Source organism: Python bivittatus, unplaced genomic scaffold (assembly GCF_059951505.1).
Source record: "Python bivittatus isolate LINGU-HERP-01145 unplaced genomic scaffold, Pbiv_v1 ctg000020_np1212, whole genome shotgun sequence".
In the NCBI taxonomy this organism is placed as follows: Eukaryota; Metazoa; Chordata; class Lepidosauria; order Squamata; family Pythonidae; genus Python; species Python bivittatus.
Window position 1 is genome coordinate 92,364,960 of NW_028277030.1, and position 25,327 is coordinate 92,390,286.

The 25,327-nt window shown below is 36.4% G+C and overlaps 1 protein-coding gene across 8 annotated transcripts in view; it reads right to left on the reverse strand.

Moving 5' to 3' along the window:
* Window positions 1-6,670: 6,670 nt before the first annotated feature.
* Window positions 6,671-25,327, reverse strand: part of CEP170 (centrosomal protein 170) — a 92,674-nt gene continuing 74,017 nt past the window's right edge. For 4 of the 8 annotated variants that reach the window (XM_088144045.1, XM_088144031.1, XM_088144037.1 and 1 more), the window contains exons 13-19: window positions 23,306-23,540; window positions 19,726-19,903; window positions 17,207-17,374; window positions 16,158-16,246; window positions 10,926-11,019; window positions 10,236-10,287; window positions 6,672-9,018 (exon numbers count right to left, since the gene is read on the reverse strand). In XM_088144045.1, coding sequence (XP_088000171.1) covers window positions 8,729-9,018; window positions 10,236-10,287; window positions 10,926-11,019; window positions 16,158-16,246; window positions 17,207-17,374; window positions 19,726-19,903; window positions 23,306-23,540 — 1,106 coding nt within the window. In that variant the 3' untranslated portion in view covers window positions 6,672-8,728. Of the gene's footprint in view, window positions 9,019-10,235; window positions 10,288-10,925; window positions 11,020-16,157; window positions 16,247-17,206; window positions 17,375-19,725; window positions 19,904-23,305; window positions 23,541-25,327 lie in introns of all 8 variants that reach the window. The other 4 variants (XM_088144060.1, XM_088144059.1, XM_088144053.1 and 1 more) reach the window with 4 other exon arrangements.

Here is a 25,327-nt window from a genome sequence, read left to right on the forward strand (position 1 = left end):
TATGCATATCCTTTTAACGTCATTTTAATGTGGGTCTGGACAACAATAAACAGCTGGAGTCCAATGGCTTCATCAATATAGCAAAAGAATCAGTACATGCTATAATAGGTGATAAGCAAAAAGCAAGAAACAAGAATGGCGAAGCCTTTGCAGGATTCATAGAAGTTTGAACATTCCTCACTTTTCCAAGCCTTCAGGAGCATCCACTGATCATTTAACTTCCTTTAGAAAGATTACTGAAAGCCTTGTAAAGGTTGTTGACGTACAAATACACAAAGAGGAAAACGAGTGGAGGCCACCCATCAAAGAAGCAGATCCATTACTGAGAAAAAGAGCAGAACGAAAAAGGCTGTGTTGTACCCCTTGAAGCTCATGAACTCAGCCCTTTTCCTTATCCCAGACAGTTCACTAAAAAGCAAATATCTCCTATTATGGCTGCTTAATTCAAGTGTGCACAAAATGGAAAAGGTCTTTTGTTTCAAAACCCCAAACAAACACGTTGCATTCTGGAAGTTCTGCCAAACCAATCCAAGTCAGCAGTGGTTTGGCAGAAGCAAAATATTTATCGTTCCAGGTTTCAGCCAAAACATAACTCACAGGGATTCCCACAAGATTTTTATTGGGTGAATCAGGCAAAGCTGCTATATTGTCCATCCGTTTCCCAATGTTGCACACTGTAATTGCCTCTAGGTAGGAAAACCATAAAGCGTTCTATGTAGAGCTTGCCTTGAAGATGGAAGTTTTATATACAGGTGAAACTCGAAAAATTAGAATATCATGCAAATGTTCATTTATGTCAGTAAGGCAACTCAAAAGGTGAAACCAATATATGAGATAGACGCATTACATGCAAAGCAAGATATGTCAAGCCTTACTTTGGTATAATTGTGATGATTATGGGGTACAGCTTATGAAAACCCCAAATTCACAATCTCAGAAAATTAGAATATTACATGACATCAATAACACAAGGATTGGAAATAGAACAATATCATACCTCTGCAAAGTATAAGCATGCATATGTACTCAGTACTTGGTTTGGGCCCCTTTTGCAGCAATGACTGCCACAATGGGGAATGGCATGGATGCTATCAGCCTGTGGCACTGCTGAGGTGTTATGGAAGACCAGGATGCTTCAATAGTGGCCTTCAGCTCTGCTGCATTGTTCGGTCTCATGTCCCTCATCTTTCTCTTGGCAATGCCCCATAGATTCTCTATTGGGTTCAGGTCAGGCAAGTTTGCTGGCCAATCAAGCACAGTAATCCCATGGTCATTGAACCAGGTTTTGGTACTTTTGGCAGTGTGGGCAGGCGCCAAGTCCTGCTGGAAAATGAAGTCAGCATCCCCATAAAGCTCGTCTGCGGAAGGAAGCATGAAGTGCTCCAAAATCTCCTGGTAGATGGCTGCATTGACCCTGGACTTAATGAAGCACAGTGGGCCAACACCAGCAGATGACATGGCTCCCCAAATCAACACAGACTGTGGAAACTTCACACTGGACTTCAAGCATCGTGCATTGTGTGCCTCTCCATTCTTCCTCCAGACTCTGGGTCCTTGGTTCCCAAATGAGATGCAAAAGTTGCTCTCATTAGAAAAGAGGACTTTGGACCACTGGGCAACAGACCAGTTCTTTTTTTCTGTAGCCCAGGTAAGACGCTTCTGACGTTGTTTGTTGTTCAGGAGCGGCTTGACAAGAGGAATACAACATTTGAAGCCCATGTCCAGGATCTGTCTGTGTGTGGTGGCTCTTGATGCACTAACTCCAGCCTCAGTCCACTCCTTGTGAAAGTCCCCAACACTTTTGAATGGCCTTTTCCTGACAATCCTCTCCAGGCTGCGGTCATCCCTACTGCTTGTGCACCTTTTTCTTCCACACTTTTCCCTTCCACATAACCTTCTATTGATGTGCTTTGATACAGCACTTTGGGAACATCCAGCTTCTTTTGCAATTACCTTTTGGGGCTTTCCCTCCTTATGGAGGGTGTCAATGCTGGTTTTCTGCACAACTGTCAGGTCGGCAGTCTTTCCCATGCTTGTGATTCCTACTGAACCAGCCTGAGCGACCATTTAAAGGTTCAGGAACCCTTTGCAGGTGTTATGGATTCATTAGCTGATTAGAGTGGGACACTTTGAGCCTAGAATATTGAACCTTTTCACACTATTCTAATTTTCTGAGATTGTGAATTTGGGGTTTTCATAAGCTGTATGCCATAATCATCACAATTATACCAAAGTAAGGCTTGACATATCTCGCTTTGCTAATGCGTCTATCTCATATATTGGTTTCACCTTTTGAGTTGCCTTACTGACATAAATGAACATTTGCACGATATTCTAATTTTTCGAGTTTCACCTGTAGTGCACCATAAGGCTGCCTGGTTGCTTGAAGAACATAAAATAACATCTTTTTGTTCTTTTACACTGGTAGTCACTATAATTCTGGAATCAAACCAGAGTAACAATCATTTTCTTTAAAATTTGGGAATAGGTTTGAGGACCAGATTATGTGAAGAATAGCCTACCCCTATATGAAGTCAGGGGTAAGTTGAAGGCCTTACAATGTGGTGTGAGAGTCAGCCCTGCTCATGTCCACACTACCAAGATCCACTAAGATCCACTAAGATGGCTATCACGAGAAACTTTCTGGTGTGGATTTTTATTTGTGGTATTCCTTCCCTTATTAAACATGTCTGTTTCCTTTTAAACAGGGTTGTTGAAGAAATAAATTTGTGCCTTCAAGTCACTCTTGATCCCTGGAGATGTCTGCAGTTTCTTGGCAACATATATGAAAGTGGCTTGTCCTTGCCCTCTTCCTAGGGCTGAGAGAGACTGGCTGGCCCAGAGTCACCCAGCTGCCTTTGTGCCTAAGGTGGAAATAGAATTCAGTCTTCTGCTTTCTAGCCTGGTGCCTATAACAGCTATACCAAACTGAATCCATTTGATTTATATTTTAGGAACAGAAGATAGCTACTACTATTATTATTATTGGTTGCACAGTCAGCCAGCTGTTTAGACTGGATTTGGCATTTTTATCCTCCTATCGAGTCCTTCCCAAGGACCTGGGATAGGCAAATGTTTTCGTTTGATGGTGTTAAAGGTATTATTATTGTTATTATTATGATCATTATTTATAAATACATAATACTTTGTTTTCCATTTTTCTCCACAATTACTGTGTTGTTTGAATTAATGACAGAAGGTAATTAAAGAACTGTAATAGTTGCCATTACTTTATGGTTGACACAACACAATTTGCTTTTTTAAAATTGCTTATTTTATTTTTGTAATTTTGTAAACTGCCTTGAGAAGGATGTTCTTTCAGGAAAAGGAGCAAGTCTACATAAATCCATCTCTATTTGGCATAAATTTGTGAAAAAGTAAACTAATGTGCCATCTAGTGTCTGTAAGTATTATTCAGCACACGAGGAACAAAATTTTAGGCATAGATAAAAGAAATCTAAAGCTACCTCATAACTTGGAACTTTATCCTTTAAAAAACAGGTTAAAAATATCTTAAGTTCTTTTATTTATTAATATATATTTTCCATGGCTTACATGAGATTACCTTCTTTTATCTTCTCATGGCTCAATCTAAAACCTAACAACTGGTCAAGAGCCACCCAATTACCAATCTTTGATTGAAAAATGGAATCCCCATTATTTTGTTAATTCTGAATTTTGTGCACAGCCCTGTGACTGTGTTTTGTGCACCTTTTATCTCCTCTTGTTCATTGATCAAATAATGCAAAAAGAGAACCAGAGAGGGGGAAAAACCCTTTGATAATCATATACCTGATTGTATCAAGATTCTTTTAATTCTATTTTGTAGCATAGAAAATAGATTATCTGGACCCTTTTCAGACTCATTCAGGCTTGGGCAAGGGACAGCATTAACGGATGAATTTTGTTGTGATCTTAACGGGGGGAAGCGTTCAGCTCCATGAATGCTCATTTATAAGGTGCCCAAGGGTTCAATCATTTCTCCAGTATTTTTCAAGATCTATCTGAAATCTCTGGGAAAGCTTATCAGTTGGTTTGGGATGTAGTATTATCAGTATGCTGATGATACAGAATTTAACATCTCCACCCTGGACTGAGCTAGAGATGCTTAAGTTTTTACCTTGTGTCTGGAAGCTTCTAGAGTCTGAATGGGACAAGTCAGGCTGAACCCTAACAACACATTGTCGCTGCTTGTTCAGAAGGGCTGATAGCTCTGATGATAACTCTGGATTGAGTGGCAATTCTTTGAAGAAGTAATTCCATGACTTGGGGGTTCTCCTAGATCGATGTCTATTGCTTGATAGACAGATGGAGGCTATAGTGGGGGCAGGGGCTTTGCCCAGTTTTGGCTGGTATGTCAGTTGTGGCTCTATCTGCAATGCCTTCTATACACATGGAAGATCACTTAGAAACTGTAATTGGTCCAAAATGCAATGGCCCATGTATTGTCACATCCATACTACAAGTGTGCTACAGGCCCTATTTTGGTCAGCATAGGTTTTGAAGTGCAATTCAAAGTGCTAGTTTTGACCTATAAAGCCCTTCACTCCAAGGCACCTTCAGGAATACTAAATTCCCTGCGTAGAATTAATCTGTCCAGGGTGTGCTTCCCAACAGAACATACTGGTGATTCTTCTACTATTGAGAAGCAAAGGGGGCTGTGACCTGCAGAGAGTGCTTCCCTGTTCTGGCTCTCATGATATGAAGTAACTTCCTGCTCAAAGCCAAGTTAGCGACCACCCTAGTGGCTTTCCAAAAATTAGTTAAAACAAAACTGTTCTGGAGGAGCTTTGGTAGTTGAGTGGATGCCATTGCACTGTATACTGATATTTTGGAATTGATTTTAAGATTGTTCTTATTGCCTTAGGAGTCACTGCAGACTACAACAGTATATAAATTGAATAAATGAACGTCTTGTGCTACTGCAAAGAACCTTCAGCATTTTAGGAGGTTGCAAAGGATGGATGGATGATTAGTGAAAAGCAGGTGCCCTGTCTTGCAGAAATACTTTCTGCTACCACAAAACTATTAGTGCATAAAACCCATGCAGGAAGTGGGCTGGTGGTGGCAGTGGCAACAACATACCTTGCTGTACTACTGTTGCAACACCCAGCAACTGTGCCTGAAAGCATTTTTTCCTCCAGAACAAGAAATGATACAAAAATCTGAGCCCATCATTTTCATTTTGGTATTAAATGGACATCATTAGGGGTTATAAATATTCATTTTCCAAGCCAAAATATAAACTTCCATGACATTATTATATTTAATGTCCAAATGATTCATTCTTTGGAAATTAGAATTCAACTGATGCTCAACAATTATAGCAAATTCGAGAATCTTTGGTGTGGCCCTTCAGCCACTTTTGAATTGCAATTCCTGGGATCTAATAACATTGACCGCACATTAGCTGTGGCTTGATTTTAAAAATCAGTTAAATTCCCCAAAACTGCTCTAGACATTATGAAAGCTAAATGAAACCAAACTCCAAAACATGGGGGAATTAAGCTAATGGTTAAATTATTAGGGATTAGAGAAAATTTTCAAGGTTTTTTTCTGCAATTTCCAGATTATGATATAAGTTTGTTTAATAATACTCTTCCCAAATATTAACTCAGAATATATAATCTATGGCACTAAATGAAATGAGTCTATGTTGGGCTCAAACTCACCAATTTAGATTTAGGATTTTAAGTTCATATCAGTGGCCTGTGTACAGAAAACACTTAACTGGGTCAGTAATGTAGTAAGCAGATTGTGAGAACCATAAATCAGTCAAGCTTAGTTGACTTTTGATGTCCTATCTTGCTCTATCTTGTTCCTTATGATGATCAATGTACACATACAACCACTGGGCAGATCATTCAGAGCATGTTAATGACACCCAGTGATATTACTCCATTCAATCCATTTCCAAGGAGTCAATATCCTTGAAGCCTAAATTTGTTCATGGGCTGGATATGGGAGAAAAAGCTGAAATTAAATCAGTGTAAGACAAACAGTCATTGGTAAATAGAAAACTGGACTTGCGGAATGAGGTTCATTCTGTTTTGGATGGAGAAGCAGCTCCTTAAAAGACCAGGTTTGCAATCTGGGAGTGCTCCTTGATTCTCAGCTATCACTAGTTTTCCAGGTAACAACTATGGCAAGGAGCACCTTCACAGAATTCTAACCAGTGAGCCAGCTATGATTGTTGCTGAACTGGTTAGATTATCCACAGATATCCATGTCCTGTCTGGACTAGTGCAATGCACTCTACATGGGCTTCCACCAAAAAATATCTGGAAGTAACTGGTACTAAATGTGGCAGCTAAGGTGCTAATCAGTGCAAGATACTGAAAAATCTGCACTAGTCTTCAGTTACCTACTGGGCAGTTATGGTGTTGACACTGACCTTTAGATACAAAACATCTTAGAGGAAGTGCTTCTCTCATTACGAATTTGTCCAGCTGTTAAAATCTTCATGCCTTTTTGCACCTGTTGTCAGAGGTACCTCTTTCCAAAGTACAATACATCTCAGTTCTCTATACTTTTGGAACCATTCTCGGAATCCCACCCGCCCAAATTCCAACAGGAAATCCTGCATGTGTTTGCATGCAGGCTGGAATGACTGCACATACACTGATTTTAGCTTCTATAATTCTCTTTGTGAAGACCTATTATACAATAAACGTTATTTGTTATCCTTTACACTAAGATTGTCCACAATTCAGCAAAATAATTTCAAGCACGTAATACATTTAAAAAAGATCTCTTCATAATTACTGGACTTGATCCAAATCACATGAACAGTTCACACAGATAATCACGCATTTCTATCAGATTATTGTATAAAGTTCCAGAAACACTTTATTTAAAAATGGAGCTGTAAATGCTTGTAACAACATACATAATAAATGTAACAAAAATAAATAAGGAGTATGCATCCATACAAATAAGAAAATTGTAAATGCAAATATTACAGAACACAAAATGTGTAAATGTCTGGAAAAGAATACACAAAAAGAATTGTGTTAAGAGTCAAAATGTTTAATTTTTCCATAACTATTTCCTAGTTTCTCATACTTGTATGTTTGTGATTCTCCCAAGCATTGAAAAGATAGGAAGGAATGATGATGGCCAAAACATCACTACTCTCAATATATGTATTTTCATCATACAGTTTAAACCGCAATAGTATCTGTAAACAATTGTTTCCTGACCTCTGAGTGGGATACAGAGTTTGAGAAGAGGCAGATTTTAAATTTTAAAACAAACAAACAAAAAAGTAAATCCAATATACAACAGGATTATTGGGTTCTTTATATCACTACAAAAAAAGTTTTTTGTATATTTACTTGGTCAAGCTTTGCAATGACTTCCAAAATCCTGTACAGTTTAAAAATGTACAGGAAAGAAGTATTTTTAAACAACTGACACATATGATTATTGCTGAAATATTAAAGACTAGTTCATAAAAGCTTCAAAGTTGTATTTCTAATTTTAGTATATAGACTGATGCAAAAACACAGGAAATTTCCAGTTATTAGTTGCATTTAACAGAAGTTCTTGAAATTACAGTGTTCTGGAAATACAAGATAGTTTACTTTTATTATTATTATTATTATTTCCAAATGTTAAAACTGGGACAGTTTTAAAGATAAATAGGCTTATATGTGATATTTTAATAGATTTGCTGTTAAGCAGAATAAGCAAAAGGCCTATGTTAGCAGTTTCTTCCAGAAATTCTTATAAACATATTAGATAGATTTACTAGAGATTCTACAGGAAAACATGAATAATTTGTATGCCTGGAGTCAACCTAATGATTAGATTATCACTACCCTATCTCCAAACTTTGGAAGAAAATCTCACAACTCATGATCATCTCAAGGAGTACTTAAAATGAATTTTGTGTCTGACCTTGGTAATATAGCATTAAGAAAGAATTTCAAGCAGTAGACACACACAGCAATATATTTAAATTGGTTTTGTAGTTCCAAGCATCTGAACAGAAATTATGTAACATTTAATTTCATTAACATCAAAAAGACATATTGAATAGGATCCTCGCCAAAAGGATCGTCCTGGAAAGTTGACTTACACCACTGTCAAAGTGGCTTAAAAAAAAAAAAAAAGACAATTTTGATCATTTTCCAAAGTACAGCGTAATTAGTTCCTACTGATACTGATATGTTCATTCTTCACTCTCAGCAAATTCTTAGTGCAAACATAATATTTGAGCCCTGTAAACCTTTAGGCAATCTTCAGGATGCAACAATTAATTATTCTGAAGCCTGTTTTTCCTTATATTGTGGTGTGACCATGTCATTAAAATGTAATGTCCTAATTAGCTCCCTTTATTCAGAATCAAACTTAAGTGATCATTTTATACAAATTTAAGTAAAGAGACTTAATTAAGATCACCTTGTCATAGGAGACTTAGAACTTTAAAATGAAGGACTATTGCCTGGTTGAAGTCTGCTTAAACTAAATAAACTATGGAGGAAAATATTCAAAGCAAATGTTTGTGAAGTTTGTAAAATGATCACAAACTGTGCATCTTCATTGGTACCAATGTTTATCTCAATGAGTCAAATGGTTTGTGACATCCCAAATATCACAATTAAAGTAGTTGGTAATAACAAAGCAACCACAATTTTACCAACCTTTTTTTACTGTTTGAAGGATGCTAAGACTCTTAATGAATTTTGCACATTCAATACTAAAGGTACCGATAACATTCATGTCATTCACACAAAGTTGGATCTTCTTCTTCTCCATCTGGATTGAACCTATTGAAATGTATGCTGAAATCATGCTCAGATTCAACATTGCCAAGTTCACTTGAAGTAGAGGCGGTGGTGGCTGGGCGTATAGCCTTTGCTTCAGGGAGACAGTTGGCCTGTATTTGAGGATGGGCGCTTTGAGAACCAGGACTGGATTTCTGCTTAGGATGAGCTGCTTGGACAGTATTAGCAAATCCCAAATTGCTTAGAGCATCCAATGTTCCATCAGGGTCAATCATTGAATTGATCACTGAACAAACAGACAAAAGCAGGCAAGAAATCAGTTTGACTGCCTGTTAACTGATTTAAAATTACTCTAATATTACTCAGTCCTTTAATTTCTTCTTCATCTCATCTCTTCTTACAATGTTAATAACATTGGGAACAGTATAATATATCCAGATAATTTTGCAGAGTCTAAGATATTAGTTGCTATAGTTCAAGACAAGAGACAAAATTTACTAAGTAATAACCAAGGAATACTGTACATGCTACATGGTCCTTTCATGTGCTTATACCAAATCGAACAGTGTGCAGTAGCTACTTGTATGAAAATATCAATGCTGGAACATCACTACAGTCAGCAGGCAAGGTTCTTCCAAAAAACACAAAGGCTTATCCTTCTTATTGGTCTGCAGACACAATTGGAACATTGTTTTCTCTCTTGTTTAGACTCAATGATCATTCTTAGAAAATAGAAATGATGGATGGCTGAGGCCAGGGTTTGTTTGGAAGAGTTTCACTGCCCAGAAATAAAAGAGAGGGTAGGGGGGCATACTGGGAAGTCAGAGTGCATTCTAACCAGTTTGTCTAATAATTTTTTTTTTCTGCCTCCCCATGTCTACCTCGGCAATAATTCTGTGAATTGGCAAATCCTTTCTCTCTAGGCAGCCATTTTATAAGATCACCCAGTCTCAACTTTCTAGATGGTCCTACTGGCTCAAAAAGGTTCATATCCCTGTCTTAGTCCCCTATTCAAATCAAATCTTTATTTTGGTCACAGCAGTAACCAAAGATAATATAAAAATGAGAGTGGTACAATCATTCCCAGAATAACAATCTACACTATGAAATGAAGAACTAAGAGTTAAGCTTAACAATACAAAACTGTTAAACATTATAGCACTAAAATCTATATTCAGGAATTATCACTGGTATCCACTGTGAAGTTCAGTGGGTTTAAAATGACAGGTGCATATGGGCAAGAGAAGGCTTGCTCCTTTTTATGCATATGCAATGCAAGCTACGCACATTAAAAAGGGGCAGGGCTTTGATCCTAGACAGTATCCTACGGAGAATATGACTCTAGGCAGCATCTTACAGAGGAAAGCTAATTCACTACTAATTTCCATCCCATAAGCTAGTAAACAGCCTTAAAACCCAAATCCTCTTTTCTAACCTCTGTGTTATCTGCTTATTATTCTGCAAACCCCAATTCTAGAAATTGTTGGATAAAATATTAAATACCTTGCAGTTGTTTCTCCACTCTCTTCAATTCTTGCAATATTGATGAGATTTCCTACAGGAGCAAATATGTAGCTTTTACTAAGTTTCAAGGATGGAATACAAAGTAGCAATCCACATTTCATTCTGTTATTATAACAGTTGGTAGATAACACCTAAGTTGAGACTGAATAGAAACATTTAAGATTTTCATCTTTTCACACAGTGGAACTTCCTCACGTTATCCATGCTCATCTACTCTTCTCCTTATAACATTGCCCAGCCCAGCCCAGCCCAGCCCAGCCCAGCCCAGCCCAGCCCAGCCCAGCCCAGCCCAGCCCAGCCCAGCCCAGCCCAGCCCAGAGTTTTCTTGTATCCTTGGTTTTAGTTTAGAAATTACTCTTTTCTAACTACTGTTGATCTAATTGAATTGGGCACAAAAGCAACTGGTTTTGTGAAGCCCACTTGGCATTTGATGTGACAAAATGGTAGGCAGTGGTGATCTTCAAAGTTGTAAGCTTGGGTGCTGTCTCGGTCTCTTCAATGTTATGTAAAATTCTAGTACACAATAACATCAATATTTGAGACTGAGTTGGCACTGAGTTTTATAATAACTGAACAGCCATATTTTTTAATGTGGACTTATTTTTAATGACAAAATGTCCCACTCCTGTTTCTTCATTTTGAAATATGCCTCTGTTATTTTAATCATACCATGCTTGATGTTTTCACAATTGGGATATCACTTTCAGCTCGCAGTTTTTTTTCAATGTCTTCCCAATTCCGGTCTTTGTCCTTGAATAATATTCTATAGCCAAGAAACACAAAAAAGTGATATGTTTTATTATTTATTCAATTTATTTCCTGCCTTATTATTTGAGTGCTCAAAATGCCTAATAAAACTAAACTAATAAATTAAAATTACTAATAAAAGTAATTATTAAAAGCCTGACAAAAGTAATCTACCTTACCAACTTTCTTAATGCCAAGACAGTAAGCTGCAGCTCCTTAGGGAATGCAACCCATAGTCTGGGAGCAGGAGAAAGCTGTCGTCCAAGTGCCAGCAAAATAAGGCTCTGATAGCAGGGACATCTTGAAAAGAGCATCTCCTGCAGATCTTAACACCTGGGCAGTATAATGGTTATGTGAGAAAGACCTTGAAAGATGGGGCAAAGAGATGCTGTCTAGGGAATGGTCAGATAAAAGAAGGCACAGCCTACAGCTGCATAATGGGCAGAGAAAGAGGCTCAGAAGGGACCCACCCTAGCATCCCAGGCTGTAAAGGAGACGGCGGGAGATTTGTACTTTCAGACTTGCAAGATTCTGTTAATGTAGCCTTACAATAAAGTAGAATTAGTTCATCTGGTTGTGTTTCCTATCTGGTCTACTTGGGAAGGCTGACAGGCAGGTTCATAATGGGAAAGCAGGTTCAGAGCTCTTTAGGTCTTTAAAGATTAATGGCAACATCTTACATTGTGCCTGATAAGCAACTGGGAATGAGTACAGATCTTTCAATGCAGGCATTATGTAATAATCCCTTATCTTAGTTAGATGCTGTATTTTGTACCAACTGCAACTTCTGGATATTGTTCAATGGTAATTCTACTATACACAGAACAGACTGCAGTAGCCAAGATGGGATGTAATATCAGCATACGATATCACATCCCATCTGCTGCTGCCAAATCTTACTGATTCAGGAAAGGAAGAAGCAAGCATTTTAGCCAAGAATGAGTAAATGTGCTTTAGGCCATAACTGTTAACTGTGAATCCAGTGACATCTGATCTTCATCTTTCCAGACTGTGGACCTAATCTAAACAGATTCATTCTCCATACTATAAAAAGGACACCTCTAATACTGAGACTGAGCATTGGTCACAATACTGTGGGAACCAAAACAAATAATGAATCAATGAGACCAAACAGTCTGGAAGTCATACTTCGTGCCAAGCCAAAGTGTTGAGTGGTAGTGGGATAAAACTCCAGCTGATAGGTCAGTGCCAGTGAATGAGAATTCAGGCTGCACATGGGACAGAAACAGCACTGGCTGTGCTAATTTGTCAGGACATAGAGGGGTTTATTGTGCCCCTTCTGGTCCTTCTGAGCCTCTCAGCAACATTCAATGTCATCATCAACCATGGTCTCCTTTTTGAGTGCTTATGAGGATTGAGCTTTGGGGGCACTGTCCTTCAGGGATTCTACTCCTTCCATAATGGGTGGTTTCAGCTGGTGGTTAAAAGGAAAAAGAGAGGTTGATCCAGTGGCCACCCATACATGGGGTGACACAGAGTTTGGTTCTCCCTTCCCCCTTATTATTTAACTTCTATATGAAGCTGCTGGGAGAGATCATCCATTATTACAGTATGTGATATCAATATCAATATTCTGATGATACTCAGATTCCCATTGCCATCTCGGCTTGAGCTGATAATATAAAAATCTTGGTACCTAGATCCTGTCAGAATGTAGCTGTCATAAAACAGGCTGAAGCTGAACCCAAGCAAGACAGAGTGCCACTTGTATAGCAAGGGTCTTAGTTACTTCCACTGATATCTCTTGAGGAAGCAGTACTATCCCAGAATGAGCAGATTTGCAACTTGGGGATCCTTCTGTATCCATGGCTACTGCTCAATATACAGGAGGGACCTATAGCCAGGGAGGCATTTGCCTATCTATCTGCAAATTTTGCCTAGCATCTGCACCTGTTTTTCTAGCCTTCAGTACCTCCCCATCTAAAAGATACGGTTTGGCTGCAATTTATCTTGAGGTGTTTTCACTACACAGAGGTGAACTCCTCCCTCTGAAAGGAGTGCTGAGGTTGGGCTGAGCTGCCTTGAGAGGCCTCTGCACTTCAGTCATCGGGCACAGGCATGCACAGCCTGATACCGACTGAAGCAAAAGGACATAGCTGTTCCACCCCAACAATTAGAAGCCACAGGCCACTTCATGGGTTTGTTCAGAAAGAGTGTTTCAACTGAAACTCTGTAAAATTGAAATGCTCCTTCGAAGATCAGCATAGTCTTACCAAAATGGTTTACTCTTTGTGTTTGTTCTTTTTCTTTCAGATTTCACGTATGCTCTTGTGTTCTATCCTTCTCAGTTTATTGGAATATCATGGGAGAATTTTACAGTGCTAGTGTCCTAATTTTGCAATACTCTTCTCAGAAAAGCTTTTTTGGCAACTACTCCAATATTTTTTAAATTCTTGCTGATCTTTTCATTTTTCCAACTTTTGCCTTTATCACAAAAATAAAATAAAAATAGGAGCGAAAACTAAGAAGAAGAATAAGAGGCAAACATGATGTTACTGAAAGGCTTTTGGAAAAAGCTCCATTTTCATTGACTCCCTGAAAGCTACCAGGGAGAGGGCTTTAATATGCTGTACCTTATTTTCAATCTTTATCCTTATAATATATTTGAAAGGCAAAGTAAAATTGTCCATTTTTAATTCTGAACAATTTCTTTCTCTTGGATCTATTACAAAAGAATACCACTGACTTACAGAAGCCTCTGAATATCTGTTTATTTTCAGAAATCCAGGCATATGTACTAATGTGATATGCATGCATATTTATGCAATAAACCAACGTCTTCTTCCAAACCTCAAAATATTTCAACTTACTAACACATATCCTCAGATGAAATTTAAGTTGCTGAAAACATACTCCCTTCTACATTAAATTTAATAAATTAAATTAAATTCTACATTAAATGTTTTCAAATGGCTACAACTGAAAGTATATAAACTTCATGTAAGTAGAACCTATTACACCTATGTTGCCATCGGGTATCAAATATTGCTATAGTGACAAGCAAGTCTGTGGCATGATTATCCAAACAGAAGTTTTGATATCCGGTTTGGAGGGAACTTTTATGATTGAAAATATTTAGAAGCCTTTGCTGAACTTGAAAGAAGTTCTCTTCAGGCACATGATTTATTCCTAAGTCAGTAAATCTCCATTTATCAGACAGTATTATGTCTAAACTGGGTCAGTATCTAGTAAGATGAATAACTGAATACATGAGGTACTGCCACAACTTTATACGTAGTCATTAGAGTTAAAATGGAAACCCATGTTTTCATTTCCCATGTTGACTAGACATCAATGAAAAAAAAAGTTATTTCAGAGGTGAACAGCTTTACATTGATGATTCTGTTAAGAACAAATCAAAGTATACAAATACTTATTTAGTCACACCTAATGGCTTACCTCTGTATGATGCATTTGACTGACAATCTCACACTCTAATTGTTTGTTTGATTGTTGTGAGTCATCCAGAGTCATTGAGAGTTGGGCGGTATACAAGTTTAATAAATTATTACTATTATTATTATTACTACTACTACTACTAGTACACTGGAATTTCTCTATAACCATTAATATTCCTTGCAGCCTAATTTACTCATGTAGTTACATGGGGAAAGTAAGTATATGGGGAAAGCAGATATTCCATTGACTCTGGAAAATATTGCTAATTCTTTTTATACCTCCACATTCAGGAATGATTTTCATGTTTATTTATTTATGAAATTTATGAGCTGCCCCTATCTGTTATGACTCTGGACAGCTTACAAAATACAATGATAAACGTATTATAAAAATACAAAAATAATTAAAAGTCCAGACAAAACAACAATCATTTAAAAAACTATACACATGGACCATACAAGAGGCTATCACCTACTCTAACCCAAGTCCTAGGAACAGACAATCAAGCCCTGTGCTCATAATTAGCAATTTACAGTTTCTTGAATTAATTGTTATTGATACACTAAGGGTTGCTATTCTCAGAGTTTTTATGACTGCATATTTAGAATAAAAACAGCTATCATTCAAAAATATTAGAAGAGATATTCTATTATAAAACAGGAAATACAGCAGAAACATTTACAGAATGAAAGCTTCTAAATAACATTAAAAATACAACAATAATTTAACTCTTCTATATCATGTATTATTGATGCATGGATGGAATACAGAAATTGTGTAAGACTAGCATGTTTAAATAGAATATTATCTGTAGTCCTACCATAAATATGTTCTTAATTCTTGTCTAAACTAATCTATTCAGATCCAGAATGATCTTAAACCTAATCATGTTTTCTTGGTCTCAATCCCACATCAATAATATGAACATTTTATACCTATTTTATCTTTTAGAGTTGTATAATTGACTAAAATAATGCATTTTGGAAAATGTTATTTTTGTTCAGATAAGTTACTGGGTGGAAAGATAAATAGTTGAGTTAAAATAGAATACTTTAAAGAAGGAAGAAATAGTTATGACATGTAGAAAAGGAAGTGTTATTTAAAAAATGTGGGAGGAGGTAGCTAAAAAAAACTTGAGAGAAGAAAAGCACACTATACATTGGGTAAAAATGGCTAAGTCATAAGAAAGGGGAAAAGTCATCTCGTGATAGCAAAAGCAGAGATTAAAAACTGGCCATAGACATATTCTTCATATTGCTAATTATCTTACTATTTACCTTAACTTCAATTCTGTATGGTTTATAGAAAAGGAACACCATAACACCATAGTGCAAAATAACATATATAATTAAAAATGAAGATGTCTGTAAAGCACATATGCTAAATTCTTTCTTTTCTTCCTAGTCTCTTACTTCTTAATCAATAGTGTTCTTTAACTCAATTTTAAGCCAGAAAATAAGAATGCCAAATATTCTGTTTTAACTCCTAGGTTTGTATATATTACAGCTGTGTACTTATCAAAGTTCTCAATATTATGTAATAATTAGAGTTAAATTGTTCTTAAAACTCAAGTATTGGTCACTACACAGTTGTTATTCTAGGAGTGTTTTAACAGTATACCAAAAAATGCAATGCATTCTACAACTCTTTCAGAGGTTTGGCACAGCCCTAGTAAACATCAAAATTTTAATAGCAGTTTTTTCAAGAGTATTTTGAATAAAGAAAACAGGTTACCTTATTTTACCAGCTGTTTTATCTATGGATTGCCGAATCTTCCGAGAAAACTGGAAGACTGAGGACAACAGCAAGGTATCTCCCATAACCTGAAAATTTTTGAAAAGGAAATTTTAAATTGATGTACTAGAGGTTTGATTCTTATAAAAAAGCAAAACCAAATATCCGAATTCTCTCTTCCACAATGTGTTCAAAGTAACTTTTCTCATATAATTTCATTTAAATGGAATGTAGGACTATAAACTGTAGAAGCAAACACATGCCAAACAAAATGGAATTATTTCAGTACTGGGGATGTAGTTTTTAATCACATGCAATTCAAGATGTATTATCAGCAGTAACTGTTAATATATTCCCTTTTTATGTCTTACATAATCATGCATGGGATTCCAATTTCTTTACAGACAGGTAGCGTAGTACACAGGGTTATTTTAAGAAGACAACAGAATAATCTCAGATAAGCCATTTTAAATTTCCTGGATGCAAGATAATACAATACAAAGTGTAATACAATTGTGCTAAAATGGATACAATATAGTGAAGAATTTTAAAAAGTAATGTCAGTGCATTTTAATAGTATGGTTGAGGGAAAAATATATGACCCGAGTTTTTAAGACATAATAAAGAATTTGTACATTTAGATCCAATTATATAAACACTGCGATTTCAGAACATTCCAGAGAAATCTGGCTCAAACATAACGAAAAACTGTGGCTTTTCACTATTTAAGCAATCTCTGAAGAATCATCTTCTTTTGTTCTTCTTCCTCCCCTTTGTCCTTTCTGTCCACCAGAGGACACTAGAATTCTTCTTCAGCTTTTTGTCCTCTGTCTTGCTAACCCATAGCTCCTGCCCCTAACCAACTTAAAGCTGTCTATGGAACAAGTAACAACATTAAGATGCACAATGGAATTTTCACACCCAATGTGAATGCCTACAATGCCTACAAATGGAAGTTCATCCTAAGTGGTTTAGTACTGAAAGCTAAAAACAAGTAATTCTGTGCATTTTTTTACCAGTTCTTTATATAAAATATGATGAATACTTACTTCATCTCTGCTCCAGGTTCGACGACGCGTAATTGTGGGGGGTTCAGATAAGTCTGTTGTCTGTGGTTTGGGATCATTTGGCCGAATGTTTCCATCTGGTGTTTTAGCATTTACTACTGGAGGAATCTTCCTGAAGTTTAGACTTTCATCAAACACACGGTCAACTAACTGAAAAATATATACAAATATATATAATTGATAATAAAGCCTAATTTTATAAAGCTGACTGATTAGATGCATTCTGAGGCCCATTTATTATAATCTTGGTACAGACAAACACCAAAATAATTAGAATTCTTTTTTTGCGTACTAAAAACAAAATATTTTATTAAATTTTACCAAAAGATTGCACATTATTTTAGTTTTGAGGGTACAGAAATACATATTTAAATATTGAACAATGATATATATAACACTATTTATGTATTCTACACTCTAGACTATTGCTTACTGCTAACATAAGGGGCTTTACATTTATTTAGTAAAGATGTAAATCCACATTATCTATCTTAGAGAAAAATGCATATTTATATTAGCAGATGCTTAGTACCATGTCTAGGGAAAAAGAGAAAGAAATCAACACAAACACAGTAAAATCACACTGAATATATGATGTTATGTGTCTTTGTTACACCCTATTAGTTGCAAAAATGTACGTAGAATATGATGTTAACCAAGTCATGTACAAGCTGTTGAAATAAATAAATAAATAAAAACAGACAACACAGTTGATGGAGAAAAATATTCAGGGTTGGCAATATTCATATGCTAGATTGTTTTTACTAGATTATTTTTCTGGAGTTTAATGCACTTGACCCCTCATATGCTCCAGACAGTTTTTTTGTTGAAATCACTCTCTGAAGTTGCTTATTTAAGAATGGCCACCTTAAAGCCTGTGACACAATCTTTTGGAAAGTTGAAATGCTCCCTTGCTGGTTTTTGAATATTATCATTTCTGATATCAGATCTGTGTCACTGTATATAGAGACCAGACTGTATAAGTGATAACACACTGCTAGCCAGTTAAGCAGAAAGATGAGGATCTCCATGTTCCAGGCCTGCAAAATTCCAATGTTTCCAGCCTTTCTAGGAACAGTACTTCTCTTTCTGGAAGTAAATTTTCTGCAGCATTCCAGGTACAACCTGATCCTAAAAAAGATCCATTTTGGAGTTAGACTATCCAGAGTTCTGCATATCGCCTCCGGTTATGGAATAATTAACTTTGGAGAAGAGACAAATTCGCCCTGGATGGGCTGGATGGGCGCATTTGCACAACCACCATTAAGATGTATGCAAAATTTAAAAACGAGAAGTATGATTTCCTCAGGTTGCAGATGTCACTGTTGGGATCTGTAATAGTATTGCCAAAACAGATGTGTGAACAATAGCTTCAGTTATTTTTTTAGAAAATCTTCTAAATCTCTTAAAACAAACTCTCATATTCAAGAATTAATTTTTCAATATACATTAATGTAGCTTAAGTTATGGTAACTTAGTTTATGCAACAGATTTTGGTGGATTCTCTTTGATATTTCTTTTAAAACACAAATTGAATCAACTATATTAAAGAATTATTCATATATTATTTAAGAGAAACTCTCTAGGAAAACATAGTGTTTACTATTGCCCAGCTTTTAAAACTACTTATTCCAAACAAACTGCCAACTCTGAAAACGAAACAAATAATTCAGACAATCCAGTTATAAAGAGATTAAATTTATGTAATTTTAAACACTCACTGAAGTTTGCAACAGTGATATGAGAATGAAAGACAGCATATAGAAATAGCAGATCAGAGAAAGCCAAAACCTGAATTTTATTTATTTGTATTTTGTTAGATTGATATTGCTTCCCATCCCAGAGCTTACATGGGGATCATCCTTCATTTTACAAGCCTATCAGGTAGGTTGGCCTGAGACACATTGACTGGCCCAAAGCCATTAAGTGAGTTTCCATGGCTAAGCATGCACTTTAATCTAGGTTTCCCTGATCCTGCTCCAACACTTTAACCATTTTACCACACTTTTATGGCTATGAAGGTATGTCAGTTTAGATTTATTGATTATTATGTATTGAGAGGGATTTAATTTACTTGCTGATTCTAGACTATTCAAAAGAAAAGATTAATGAAATGTAGAGTCATTTAAGACTACTAATCATGCATAAATTCATTCATTTCACACATAACATTTTGTAATATCTGGCATCAACGCATGCTTAAGGATTCTTTTTCGCTAGGGAATACACAGGCACTGCTGATTTGTATCTGTGCCTAGGATGAAAAAAATACAAAGATGTTACTAAAAAAATCAACATGAAAGTGTGTTCAAAACACAACAGTTCTTTGCACTGACCATATTAAGAGATCTGCCCATTAACTACTGGAATTAATTTCCGATCATTGCTCATCTAACCTTAAAATTAAAGAAAGAGAATGCTGAGATTCATGCACACAAGAGTGGAGGTAATTAAAATCATGTCGAAAGAGTAAAACAAAAGAAATAAAGAAAAGGAAGAACCTTATGCATTTCTCCATGAAGATCTCCTACCTCTTCTCTAGTGTCTATGGCAGAGCCAGGGGTGGTGGCAGCAGTGCTTACTGTGGTACTAGGAGCAGTGCCTGATGAAGTCACTGAATCGATCTCTCCTGCTACATCATTGATTTCCCGGGCAATGAGAGCCAAGTCTTGACTGATCCTGTTGATGATTAAGGTAGCATTAGCAGCACAAAATAGGCCAACTTATCAATATCAGAGCTTCCAGTTGAGATAATTGGAAACATGAAGCATTTTCTTAGTCTTCTTTTTCTAATAATCCCACAAAATTAGTTGCAATTTAACACTGCAATACGAAAACTTTACCTTTCTTCTACCATCATCATATAAATCCACCTCAACCATTTCTGAGCCAGAATCCATGATGGCTGGCACCTTGAGGATGCTCCCCGAGCCTAATAATTTCACCATCAATCTTGGAAGATATTTATTATTTATTATTTGTAGGTCTATGGTTTCATTGTATTTTAATTAATATTTATTCTTTTACTGTATATCACCCAGAGTCACTTCTAGGGAGATGAGCAATGACAAATGTGAAATATAAAATAAATAAATACATACATACTGCTTTACATCTGCAAGTGTGTGTGCACACATGCATATATATTTCAACCACCACCTCATATTTTCTAACCTTGTTAACCAAGGTTTCTAATTAGAGAAGAATTGTACAATCCTTTCACTAGAAAGATTGAAATCCAGTATCTCATGGGAAAAAATGTACTTGCACAATGAGATTCTCTGCTCTACCTTTTCCTTGTTCCTCAAATTTCATCCAGAGGGTCCTCCAACCTTTTGAAGTATTTTAAAGGGAATGGGGCTGCAGAGGGAATCATTATCATACCATTCCATTGATGAAAACCATTCTTTTAGCAGGAGGAGTTAACTGGATACAACTCTAGGAAAATATTTTTGCACAAACATATACCATCATAGTACAACTGAAGGCTCTGTGGCCATGCTTTTCCTGCCCAGATCCTATTGACAATATATTTGTTAACTTTACCTCTCTATTACTAGATCCTCCTTCCCTTTTGTTTCCCTCTCCTTAGATCTGTCAATATTATTAAGAATCCCTTGTGTCACAAGGTCAATCAATCTGTCTTTTGTTTATTAAAGAGTTATAAATTGTGGTCTTCGGAAAAAATGACACCCCATTGATCTAATTTTATATTTATATGCATTTTGTATAAGTTATTCTGTATTTCTCTAAAGGCTGCAAAAAGGGCACTGTACTTTACAAAGACCCAAGATGAATATATGAAAGAATATGCACGGTGAGTATGTTTTTCTGGCTATAGCCAAGTGCCAGAGTAAAAATAAATTGGATATTTGCTGCTTTGTTCCTGTTACAAGAATCTGTAAACACACCAGAGCCTTCTCTGAATTTCAGGAAGTCTAGAAAATGTCTGTTTTCTGAACTGATGTGCCTTTTGCTTATGAAAACAGCATTTTAAGATTTAAACTAAAATATTAAACTAGAACTAATTAATATACATTTTAATGAATAACAAGTTTGTTGAGTATAGAAAATATTCCAGTGGCTTGCTGTGCAATTTCACTGAAAAAAATCTGAAATGGTTCATGCAATGTGCCATAATCCAACTCTAACAATCTGTGTTGATGTACAAATGTATTGCATTCTACTTCAGACTAAGGAAGCCATTCTCAGTTAAATTTCTGAATACTTCCCAATGCTATTCATATTCAGTGTGGCAATCGTCTAATCCACAGTTGGGAAACATTTTTTGGTCTGAGTACTCCAGACTTTCTTTATGCTCTGCCTAGGAGGTGCAGAAGGCAGGGCAAGGAACACCATGGTGCCACCAGAGTTGGTGGTCTATTTCTGAAGTAGTAGGAGGAGGAGGTTAAGAGGCCTCTTAAGGCATCCATTTTACTTCTTAATTTCCTCCCAAAACTGAAAAAGAACCCCAAGTTTTAGGCTTGTTTTTTTAAAGGATGAAATGATCACCCTCAGCCATTCTTTAATTATAATGAGGACAACAATAAAAAAGGGGGAAAAAATCTCCCCCAAACTTTGTCTTACCAAATGGGGGCAGGGAATCTCTAAAGGCTGCAAAAGGGGCACTGGAAACTAAGGGTTGCTTTCTTGGGACACATGAAGCCCACTTACTATCTTACAGTCATCATCATCATTTTGGTGATGTACCTATACAACATCAGAACTGGTGCAGACTTAAAAAAAGAGGACTAGAACCTGGGGTGAGGGGAAATGGAAAAGGACTGCAGCAGGGATGAACCACAAGAATGTTGGCAGACTATATACAGAGATCTTTTGAAGACTGGAAAAAAAGGAAATTTGGGAGCCTTGTGTAGTCTGCCTTCCCTTGTCTTAATTTATCATAGGATCATGGTTCTGCATGGAAGGCAGAATATAAACAGTAACTTTGTTAAAAATAATAACAGTATAAATGATAACTCTGGAGTTATACGAAAGTGACTAGAATACTGATTATTCAAAAATCTTGGTTTCAATTCATACGACATTAATCATTTTGAGTTAAAAAATCTAATATTGTGAATACTTCATTATGTAAGAATGAACATAGGGCACTTTCTCAAATTCACACATTTTATATTCCAAACCCTCCATCATTTTCCCAGTGTGAAAACGTGATCACTATCAATGCTGAAATGCTGAGAATGCTGAAACAGATGACAAGAACCTCCTCTAGTGGATCACTCGGGGAACACAAAAATCACTATCCAGTCAGCTTCCTATTCCACACCAATCATTACTTCAGTTTCGCTTTATTCCCCTGCCCAAGAAAAAAATTGCAAAAAGCAAATAGCCACTGTAAGGGGCACGTGCAGAGCTCCTCTGTTCACTTAGACAGACTGGGAGAAGGACATGGGGGACTACAGCACTTTAATTTCTACAGTGAGTGGGTCAAGCTCAGGTGCCAGGGGGAGCCATGCAAAACTTTCATGAAATACCTCCTCCCACACCTCCAAAATTGCCATCAAATTGTAATGTTTAATGTGACAGGGCAAAATATTAAATACTTGGGGTGTAAACATACTATCTAAATAAGCGTAAGTTATTTCAATTACATTTAAAGGAAATAATATTTACTTTTTATCTTGTCCCAATCCTCTTTTGTGGAGGAAATCTTCAGAAAATCACTCAAGGCCAAGTGTAGCCCTCATAGCAATCCATGCTGTGACATTGACTTACTTCAAACAAACCAGTTACATAATCAATACATTTCTGTTTAACTAAATTGAAAGTTTTCTGCATTACTTCTCATAAGGACCTGTAGGAGGATGGGGAGGACAACAACTTGTACACAATGATGTCATGCAAAAACTTATGTACTTGCATCAGATGTCAGGACACAAGTCAATAAAGACAGCATTTGCATGATAACATCACTGCATGTTGCCATTTTGGCATCATTGTGGGTTGCACCTGACATTGCTACTCCTCCCGATGGTACCAAAATTACTATAGGTGAAGAAGAGGTTGTAATGAATGTCTTCTGCTTTTCACAGAGTTGTTATTTCTTGGAAAGCCAACCTTGCTATTTCTTCTCGATGAGCAGTCCAATCACGAATGTAGTCCTCCTGTTCCTTTATCCTATGCTTGAAGGTATTGCTACTTTGTGTTGGTGTTCCAATGTTCTGCATTCGAGTAGTTTTCAGGGCTGGAGAAGTACGTAGACGGGCATGTTTAGGAGAATTACGGTTTGATCCAAATTCATCTTCTGAGGTGGAAGCATAATCAGTAGGAAAGCGCCTCCATCTTGAATTTACTAAATTAGTTTAATTATTGAAAAAGAATTATTGTTGTATTTATTGCAGAAAATACAATTATGACTTTAGAAACATGACAGCACAGTTGCTTAATACCAAACCCCAAATGCCTCATCAGAAAGTGTTTACTGACTACAGCTTGAAACCAAAAAAAAAAATAGAGTTTTGTTAAATAATAAATACTAATTGACAAAATGTGAAAAAGAATACTCTGTGTACAATGTTGAGTTAATAAGACAGAATATTATTAATCTTCTATCCAAACTAATAACACAGTGAATCTGTATGCTTTTTGTAAATTATGCCAATTTCCAAAAATGTGTAACGGCACATTTGACAACACATGGAAACATAAGCACTATAAATGGGATGAAGTATTTAGAGGAGAAAAATTATAGTTTGTGTCATTTGAAATCCAGTTTGGAAATACTAGGAGATATTGACTATTATAAGGGCACATTTGGACTTCACTGTGATGGACTGGAATTGTGGGGGCCAGAATCAGGGAGTAAAGAATGCTCTTTCATCTCCCAAAGCTCGGGGAAGAGATAAGTGGATGAGGCTGGCACCTCCCTGAGGAATTCACTCTGTTCTGACTGGCTGACTTTGGGAACTGAGGTTTCAGTCTGGGAAGATTCGTGGTAGAGGCTGCAGCTAATAAACCTTGTTGGATTGAATCTGCATGGTCTCCTAGAGTTCCCTGGACTAAACCTGACATTCACAGAGTTGTTGTTGTGAGGAACACAGAGGCAGGAATATTAGGTTTATAACTCCACTGCCTTGAGTTATATATAAAAATGGTGGGAAATAACAACAATAATAATATAGACTGCTGCTATTTTCCTAAGAAAAAACAGTAGCAAATTCAACAAAGAGAATGCTCACTTCCCAGACAGACATTGAGATTTACTAAAATGATTCCCCCTTTTTAAAACATGTAAGGGATGCTGATTCTAATACAAGCTTCAATTATTGGAGCTATAACAATATTTTAAAAAAAAAATCCCACCAAGAGAATTTCAAATATCATTGCTGACAAGAATGGCTTTTATCAGTTGGGGGTTCCAGGCCAGGTGAGGAATTTGGTTGGGAGAGTGAAGGAGGTTTTACTCTTTGCTGTGCTGTCCTCTGTACTGGGGTCCTATAGCTGACACTGCTCTTGGAAACAGGACTCTGTTGGAAAAAGAGAAACTGCCCCACACACACACACAAATACTTGGGGTCCAAATGTAGATGGCAATTTTACCAGGAAAGAAAGAATCTGTGTCTCCCCCTTGATAAAGTTCTCATTTAGACTTCTACCTGCAATTTTTCTTAAGGTCATATAATTATCAAGTGCCTAAATTTCACCTGATCTTGTTTGGTTTTTAACCAAACAGCAATGTTCACATCAAATCAAACAAATCATTTATTACATCCATAAAGCCAGAGAAAATGAAATTGTGTGTTATTGAACAGTGGGATGTCTGCTCTGTTCAGGCTGGTTAACTGCAGAGCTGACTCTTTTGGAAACTAAGTCTTTTTTTTGGCTGAAAATTTAAATAATAGATGTAACTGTGACTTTTAAATGAAGGCAGATAATATCCTTAAATGAATTTGGAATATAGGTTTAATATTGTCCTTTTTAAAGGATGGAAAGCCAGGTATAACTACTAGATTTTCTTTCAAATTTATATGTTAATTCTAACAGGCCTGATTGAATTTCAAATTCTCAAGGTTCCTATTTTTTTACATTTTAAAGGTAGTTTAATAAGCAGGAAAAATATTTCTACAAGAATGCAAACAC